At 66.0% G+C, this 8669-nt stretch overlaps 3 protein-coding genes across 3 annotated transcripts; 1 reads left to right on the forward strand and 2 right to left on the reverse strand.

Annotated features, from left to right (window-relative positions):
* Positions 1–1979: 1979 nt before the first annotated feature.
* Positions 1980–3027, reverse strand: MNEG_11116 (hypothetical protein; the record flags this gene model as incomplete). The annotated part of the gene is made up of 3 exons (XM_014040410.1): positions 1980–2327; positions 2474–2536; positions 2764–3027. 3 exons carry the CDS (start codon positions 3025–3027, stop codon positions 1980–1982), a joined length of 675 nt encoding a protein of 224 aa, XP_013895864.1.
* A 657-nt stretch (positions 3028–3684) lies between these two features.
* MNEG_11117 (hypothetical protein) lies at positions 3685–5927 on the reverse strand (the record flags this gene model as incomplete). Its single annotated transcript, XM_014040411.1, has 2 exons — positions 3685–5547; positions 5727–5927. The coding sequence occupies 2 exons, from the start codon at positions 5925–5927 to the stop codon at positions 3685–3687; spliced, it is 2064 nt and encodes a 687-aa protein (XP_013895865.1).
* A 1620-nt stretch (positions 5928–7547) lies between these two features.
* On the forward strand, positions 7548–8085 carry MNEG_11118 (hypothetical protein; the record flags this gene model as incomplete). Its single annotated transcript, XM_014040412.1, has 2 exons — positions 7548–7977; positions 8057–8085. The coding sequence occupies 2 exons, from the start codon at positions 7548–7550 to the stop codon at positions 8083–8085; spliced, it is 459 nt and encodes a 152-aa protein (XP_013895866.1).
* Between the last annotated feature and the right edge of the window lie 584 nt (positions 8086–8669).

Below are 8669 nucleotides of genomic sequence, written 5' to 3' on the forward strand. Positions count from 1 at the left end.
GCACTGGAGAGTCAGCTGTCATTGTCTCACCGGGGAATCGTGATGACAAGTGTGCAGCAAGCAGCAGAGTGCACAAAGCGGTTGGGGTACCCCTGCCCGTAACCTTTCCACGGGTACTTGCATCACAAATCACCTGAGCTATGCGGTCTATGCTAACCTACGTGGTCGCAGTTGACCACATGGTCAGGAATTCGTCATGTGACACATCAGTCCCGGAGGGGTTGACCTGCTGCTGATGTGCAATGTCTCGAAGCAAAACACACAGAGGAGCGCCGCCAGCGTGGGTTGTTACAGGTGTATAGAGGTGGGTCCTAAGGGTGAGGCCTGCATGGTTGTTCACAAAATGGTATGGCCCATCTGGGGCAGCTGAGGGGCGACGGTGAGAGGAATAAAATGACCACTAGCTCAAGTGGCCCTCAGGCAACGAGGACCACAGAGGCAAGGGTGAAACAAGTACTTCGAGTGTGAGAAAGCTTCAGCAAAGGTGGGTAGCTCGTGGACTATGGTTCCTTTCCTGGGGTGAAGGGAAAACTGGAAGGTGGATGCACCAAAAGGCACCGCCGAGCCACGGGGCCGACAGTTAGAGACGTCCCACTAAAACACACAAAGCGACACGATGACTGCTTGCCTTGAAGCTCCCTTGCGGAGCCTCGATGATAGCAAGGATCCTGCTGTTGTTGTGCGGCACCTCTCTACATCAGGGAGGGCCCTTTGTACCATAAAAAGGTTGACACTCAGGCTGCAAGCAGGGTGTCATATGATGCCCAGCGATCCTGCTGCTCAAACGCGCTGGAGCCATCGAGCGCGTCACTGCCAGGCCTGACAGCCCTGGCTGCCCCCACACATTTCTCATCAAAGTCTTTCTCACCACCAGCTAAGCCGCCTTCCAGCGGCCATGTGCCGGCACCGCCCACCCCGCAGCCGCTGCAGCCGCAGCTCCCGCACGCTATGCCGCTGCCGCCGCCACCAGCGGCGCCCATATCATCGTCAACCTCCTCCTCCGTGCATGTTTCTGCCGCGTGGACCGAGACCAGCAGGCGGCCCCCTCCATCCACACTGCATGCAGCCAGCGGCGTTGACGCCAGCGCGAGCCGCTCCAAAAACAGCTCCTCGAGCCGCGCGTGCTTCACGGCCTCGCCCGCGCCGCCGTCAAGGCTGAGGGACCGCCGCAGGCGCGCCGCGGGCGCTGGCATGCACAGCGCGGCCGCCGCTGCTGCGGCAGAGTCGTAATCGGCGGATGACAAGGCGGTAGAGGCAGGCATTTGGTCGCAGGGGTCCTGGGGGTGCGCGCAGGAGGGCGGCGGTCAGGGTTCACGTGAGACGAATCAAGCGCCAAGCTGAGTTGGAAGCCAGACTCTCCATGCAACGGGCTGCATGTGAGCAGGGCAGACTGGGCGTGGCGGTCGTTGCAGCAGCAAGCGGGGCGCTCTGCAGCGCGCGCCGCACCATGAGGGGGTGCTGCTGCACTGACACGAGGCCCTTGAAGGGCGGGATCACGAGACCGCCGCCGGGCAGGAAGGACCCCGGCATGCCGCACGCGTCCACAGTGCCTGCGTCACTGCCGCAGCTGCCCCCGCAGCTGGTGCTGAGGCTGCCGCCAAAGCTGCTGCTGCTTGTGGTTGTCTGGCGATGCAGCGTCCGTGGCGACCGCACGTGGAAATGGTGGTGCTGTTGCTGCTGCCGAGCGAGGTGCTGGTCCGTGCACAAAGGGGCAGGCGGCAGCGGCGGCTCTGGCAGGCCAGCTGCCGCGAGCACCTCACGGAGTGCTGCTTCGCGGGCCTGTTGCATGCATGTGTGCATTGGGTGCATTGGGACACACAATTATGTTGAATCCATTGTGCGCTGTAAACGGCACAGAAAAATGAAGCTGTCCCAAAACCAAGCGGCCTCTCAGCTGGATGTGTGTCCAGCCGAGTCCCGGCTGCTGCTCAGCGCGAAGGGCTCACAGGGCCGCGCACCACAGGGCGGCCTTCCTGTACTCACACAGAGACACGCACCTGCCATGCCACCCGCTCGCACGCGTGCGCCTCCCGTGCGGCGTCCGCCTCCAGACGCAGCTGCCGCCGCTGCCGCACGAGCACGCGCAGCTGCGCCTCGAGCACGCCCGCGCGCCGCGCACCGACGAGCGCCGCCTCCACGGCCCTGTGCAGGCCGCCGCTGCCCGGGTCCAGGCCCAGCTGCTGGCACAGGAGCTCCCGCTCCGCGCGCAGCTGGCTGAGGCCGCGCCCCAGCTCCGCGCGGTCGTGCGCCATGTCGCGGCGCGCCTGCAGCAGCGTCTCAAGCTGGTCGATCAGGAGGCCAGAGTCGGTCTCCGCGCGGGTCGCACGCTGCGTGGGGGGTAGGGGGACCATGCGGCGGCGAGGAGGGTGGCGTTGGTGGGTGTCAGTTTGAATGGAGCGGGCGCGAGCACGTCAGCAGACTGTGGCACGGAAGGGCCGCTGCGGCGGCACCACTGGCCGCATGAGAGCCTCACCCTGCTCCACTGTTCGTTGTCTGAACCGCGCTCCCGCAGGCGCTCCGCCTCGCCGCGCAGCACCTGCGTACGCAGCAACAGACAAGGGGACCAGCTTGAGTGGGCGGGCAGCCCAGCAGGCGCTCCCACCCGGGCACACGGGGCCTGGATGGAGAGCACGCCCGCTGCATCATCGGATAACACGTGTCGGCGTTGTGCACGCACAGCATGCTGGGGACGTGCAAGATGGAAGCGGTGAAGATTGCGTCGCTGATTGTGCATCCCTCTCATCCCAGAAGATCTCGCTTTACCTCGGCTATTCGCTGTTTTGCCGCGAGCGCGTCACGCGCCATGGCGAGAGCACCCTCAACCATGCTCCAGGGAACCAACGTGTCGCCCGCCATCCTGCCAAGCCCGCTGCCGCGCCGCTGTGGCGCCGCACGCTGGCGAGGCGCGCCACCGCTGTTGCTGCCGCTACCGCTGTTTGCGGCCAGCTCGGTGCCCGTCCAGCACGGAAGCTCGAAGACAGACGTTCCCTTGCTCAGATGACCGTCGACAACGCCGAAACGTTGCATGTGGATATCAGCACTACCCTGTCACGGCCTGCTCCCCCGGCTGTGATGGTGGCCTCGGCACCTTGACGGACTGCCCGAGGTAATTATGTACTTATTTCAACCGATACCATTTGCCTCAGCGGGCGAAGATGCGGTGCTCAGGACACGCAGACTCGCGCCATCCTACGCAGTATTGTTGTGTTGCTAATTCGGCTCACAAGGAAGATTGATTGTCTAACTGAAAGGCTTGGAGTGCTGACACGTGCAACAGCCACCCGGGGGGCACGCCCATGGTAACCAGCCACTGATGAGCCACCCTGCCGGTCAGGAGTGGCCCCACCCAGTATGTGGTGGCCTAGGGCACCTGGAGGGCGCTAGCCCGTACCGTTAGCAGTAGGTATATGGTTGGGGGTTGAAGGACTACCGTATCACATCAACATGACCCAGGCACAGCCGCACGCCGATGTGTTGAACAACAGGCACCTGGGTGGCCCGAGCTGCCGCCGCAGTTAATTGTGAGCCCACCGAAAGTACCGGTAGCCCATCGTAGAAGATTGCAGGGCTGGGCAGAATGTTTACCAGCAGCAGCCGCCAGCATGTGGGCTCACGAGATGCACGGGTCAACAGGGGCTGCTCACACACAAAAGACCCCAAGGTCGTCAATGCAATGGGACCAAGTCATGGCCTCAGGGACGCCACAGCGTTCCCAAAAATCGAGCCGCTGCGGCGCTTCTTCTCCTTGCCCTGCGCATCCTTCTCTCCCCCTTCCTGCTTCCTGTCCCTTTGCTTGCCCCCGCCCTTTCCCTCGTCTCTCTTCCCATCCTTCGTCTCCCTCCCTTTTGCTAAGCCTGCAACCGCCGCCTCCTTCGAGGGCCGCGCCACACCCGTGCCGACACCGCCGCCGCCGCCGCCGCCGCCACCGTCATCGCCTTCGTCACCAGATTTGTGCCGCATTGCACGCCCATGCGCCTCCGTCTGCGACGAAGAAGGCTTGGCGGCGGGCGTGGCGCCGCTGACCGGGCCGAGCCTGGAAAGCACCGACAAGCGGCGCGGCGCCTCTGCAACTGATGGCGCCGCTTCAGCAGCCGCCGGCCCCAGCTGATGCTGTTGCTCCTGCTGCTTGCGGCCCCGCTGCTGGCGCCCAGTGCCTGCTGCGCTGGCGCTGTTGCCTGGGTCAACGCCAGGAGCAGTCGCCGGCCTGCTGCTGGGTGCCGCGGCGCCCTTGGCGCCGGCGGCCGGTCGCCCCGAGCTGCCCGCTCGCGCAGCAGGTGGCGGCCGCTGGTGCTCCTCTTCCTGCTGCTCATGCTCATGCTGCGGCTGCTGGTGCTGTGCTGCGATGGCGACAGCGCTGAGGCGGCCGCGACTGTGCACTGGCGCCTGCTCCGCCTGCACCTCGTCCTCGTCATCGTCCTCGCTGGCGAGCCCCGCGTCTGCCCAGCTGTCGTCATCATCTGATTGGCGCGCAGCCCGCCGCCCTGACGCCCCGCGGCCCCCGCTCGCCCCCGCTCCTACATCTGCCGCTGCTGTTCTCAGGCCGCCACCCCCGACGTCCCCGCCGCCCCGGCCGTCCCCGACAATGGTGCCACCTCTGTCGCCGAGGCGCTCCAATACTGATCGCCGGGGAGGCTGCTGCTGCTGCTGCTGCTGCTGCTGTTGCTGCTGCTGCTCTGGTGGCGGCGAGGCATCCTTCTGAACCTCCTCCCCCACCTCCTCTTCGTCCTCCTCCTCCTCCTCCTCCTCATGCAATACCTGCTCCTCCTGCGCTGCCTCTGCCCAAGGCTGCCCAACTCCTCCGCTGACGCCCTGCTGTACCTCCTCGTCAGGTGGCTGCCGCTGCAGCTGCCGCATGGCCACCAAGCGCGCACCCGCTGCCTCTGTCCTGGGAGGCAGCACAGCCGCGATCTGGGCCTTCTCAGGGGAGAAGACAATCTTTTGCCGCTTGCCGCCGCCATTTGTGGCCTTCGCCACTTCGCTGCCTGCCTCAGGTTGCAGCCGCTTTGGGCCTGGCGCTTGCGACAGGCGCGCTGGCGAGGCCTCAGCCGCCCTGTTGGCTGCCGCAGAGACCTGCGGCTGCCCTGCCTGCTTGTGGTGTGTCGCAAGGCCTGCCGACCCTACCGCACCAACCTCGCTGCCATCCTGGCCTTGCGGCCCCGCACCTTCACTCCCCTGCTGCTGCTGCTGCTGCTGCTGCTGCTGCTGCTGCTGCTGCTGCTGCTGCACCAGCGGCGGCGGTTGCACTTGCTGATGGCCATCATCATCATGGCCTTCCTCCCCCAGTTCCTTGAGCTCCTCAGTTGACTGCAGCTGCTGCTGTTGCTGTTGCTGCTGTTGCTGCTGCTGCTGTTGTTGCTGCTGCTGCGCCGTCTGCCTCAACACCTGCGCCTGCGTCTTCTTCGCCGCCGCGTCCTCGGACACTGTACGCCGCAGCTGCCGCAGACGCGCGGCCTGCAGCGCCGCAGACGCGGCGGGGGCGCGCTTGCTGGTGAGGCCCGCGCCTAGCAGGGCCCCAAGCAGCAGCCCTGGCCGCGCGCTGACCACGCCCTGCGCATTGGCAGCAAGGTACAATTGTGATCCAAGGCGGCGCAGGGGCATTCATCGAACGGGCAACCGACGCAACGCGTCACCTGCACCTGCACCCCTATCTGGATTCCCGCTACGAGCAAGAAGGGCTTTTGCAAAGAGCCCCGACAAGGGTCATCGCGGCTGCCGCGGTCGCCCACCGTTCTCCGTGCAACACGCCCAGACGCGACCCGCCGCAGCCCCGCCACACCGCCAACACCGCGCCCCGCGAGCGCGTGCCCCAGCGCCGCGGCGGCCGAGCGGCCGCCGCCGTCCTCGTCCCCGCCATCGTCCTCCTCGTAATCATCAAAGTCCTCATCAGCCCCCACAAGGTTGGCGTCCAAGGGCTGAAGCGCCACCATGCCCGGCACGCGTTGCGGCGGCTCGGCGGCGTCACCGCCCACCCCATCGCCGGCACCCTCCTCCTGTCCAGCTGCTGCGTGTGCTGCGCCCCCAGGCCCAGCCTGGGGGCCGGCCGGGACTGCCTCACCCGCGGCTGTGACCCTCAGTCGGTAGCCAAAGACCTGGGCCACCTGCCAGGGGCCGGACGGTGCAATGCGGTTTGTGAGCGCTAGCCGAGGCTGTGAGGACGCTGTTGCAGGACCACGGACCATGGACAATGCGCATAGCTTGACCTGGGGTTACGTCGCTGCAATGCACAGCCAACTGACCATCTGGTGCAGGGGTGCCTGCTTTCTATGCTGTCATAGCAAGGACTGAGCCTGCGTGCGGCCAGCAGTACAGCTGCCGTTCCCCATCTAGCATGAACAACCACGTACACAGACACAAAATGGAGATGCAGAGCAGCACACGCCCGCGTGCACACACACATGCACACCACACAACAACACAGAGAGAGAGCATGTGCGCCCCAGGCGCGCACCTCTCTGAGCAGCGAGGTGCACAACGCGAGTTTCTGGTCCTCTGCCGCCTTCAGGGCCACGCGCGCCACCGACGGCAGCCCCTTGCTGGCCGCGCGGTGCAGCTGTGGCCGCAGGGCAGCTGCACCCGCGGCGGCTAGGCTCTGCGTGGCGGCGCCAGCGGCGGCGGGCTGATTGCTACTACCACCAGGGACGCATGCAATGCACACAACCTGCAAGTGCTGGCACTCTTGCTGCTGCGATGCCAATGCTCGTGCATGTGGCGTATAAACTGCTATGCGATCTCTTGGTACCATCATGAGAGGCTGCCTGCGGTTCATGTGCACCCCCCTTTTTGCAGGGCCCAACCTGATGCGCCGCACGCGCCGCGTTGCGTGCGACCTCGCGCTTGTTGTTGCTCTCAACGTTGCGCAGAAAGTTGTGCAGGAATGTAGTGTTGGCGGCCTTGCGAGCCACACCGTCCTCATCTATGTCATATCATAGCGTCATGAGCAAGCCGCGGACGTATTGGCCATCGGGCCGGGCGCTCGGAGCCGTTGTTTTGTCGTCGGCTGCAGCGCAAGTCAGCAAGCGCAAACGCTGCATGGCGACGGCACAATCTTTCAGGCTGCTCGCCGACATCGACCGCACCTGGCTGACTCATGGGTCCCCCTTTATTCGACAGATTCGCTTCTGGAGCACCCTCCAGCCCCAATTGATCGCCAGATCAGCGCATGTGATTTGCGTGAAACCTGCCTTTAATTTGTGCCAGCCAATTTCTCAGCCACGTCTTGCTGATTTCAATAATGTGACACTACCCGTATCCTGCTCCCGCACAGTGGCACTTGCACCATCAACCCACAAACCGTACATGTTTTCAGCCGCTGCATGCAATCACATTGTCAATGTTATTGCTTGTAGACCTTTTGGTAATCGACCACACATTCATCCACGGGGGGGCGCTGAAACGCGATCTCTCACCCCCAGAGCCTTGCACTTGAGGCTCGCTCGGGGCCCCAGATGACGGAGATCGCGGCTCGAGGTTGCCCTTTAGCGAGGGCGGTCCACCGCACGCCGATTGGTGCAGCGACGCTCCCCTTAGTTCCGACACGGCGTGTAGCAATGCCCGCCGCCCTCCGCACACCCGGGGCGCGTCCCGCCTCGCGCGCCCTGCCGCCGCCGTTTGCTGCTGGCAGCCGCACGCAGCGCCGCGTCGCGTGCGGTTCAGCCCAGCCAGCCGCGGGCGTGGGCATCTTCCCCGCCGGGCAGCGGCAGGCGCGCGTCGACCTGCCGGCCCTGATGGTGGAGATCCGCGCAGACGCCTTCGCCTCAGACCCCCGCGCCGCAGCCGCCGGCGTCAACGCCGCCGTGACCGCGGGCGCGACGGCGGTCGTGCTGGGCGCGGGCAGTGGCGACGGCGGCGCGGCGGCGCTGTACGATGCGGCCGTCCAGCTCAAGGAGCTGCTGCGTGGCCGCGCGGCGCTGCTGCTGCTCGACCGCACAGACATTGCATCCGCGGTGGATGCTGAGGGCGTGGTGCTGTCCGCGGCGGGTGAGGCGACGCGGGGCGCGGCGCAGGGGCATACAGGCCGCGGGCGGTGGCTGCAGCTCGGCTGCGCCGACGGGGCAAGCGTGGGAAAGGCTGGATTTTGGGGGCTGAGCATATGCGATGCAACAGAGGATGCCGTGGCAGTCAAGCTCGCTGCCAATCAAACAGCGCTGATGCAGCTGCTTGGACGTGCTGTGGCCGTTCTTTCTCCTCCGTCCCATCTGTTCCCCGCCGCCCCTCGCAATGGTCGTCGTGTCACACGCATCCCCAACGCTTCAACGGCCCCCTCAACCCCTGCCGCCACTCGCCGCCGCGCCGCCTCGCGGCAACCCCGCCAGGCGTCCCCGTCGTCGTCGCGCGCAAGATGCTGCAGGGCAGCGCCACCCTGGTCGGCCAGATTGCATCAGACGCCAACGCCGCCGCCGCCGCAGCAGCAGACGGCGCAAACTTTGTGCTGCTGCGCGGCCCAAAGGGCGGCCTGCCGGACGCGTCCGAGCTCGCGGCCGCAAAGCGGCGCCAGCGCAGCGGCACGGCGATCCCCGTCATTGCGTCCGCTGCCGATGTCGGCGGCGCGGCCGCCGCGGCACTGGCGGAGTCGTCCGACGGCTTCTGCCTGCCGCTGGGCCAGCTGGTGCGCGCGGCGGGCGGCGGCGCGGCGACGGTCGAGGCCGCGGTCGGGCTGCTGCTGCGCGCGC

The sequence above is a fragment of the Monoraphidium neglectum genome, assembly GCF_000611645.1.
Source record: "Monoraphidium neglectum strain SAG 48.87 unplaced genomic scaffold scaffold02599, whole genome shotgun sequence".
Taxonomy (NCBI): Eukaryota; Viridiplantae; Chlorophyta; class Chlorophyceae; order Sphaeropleales; family Selenastraceae; genus Monoraphidium; species Monoraphidium neglectum.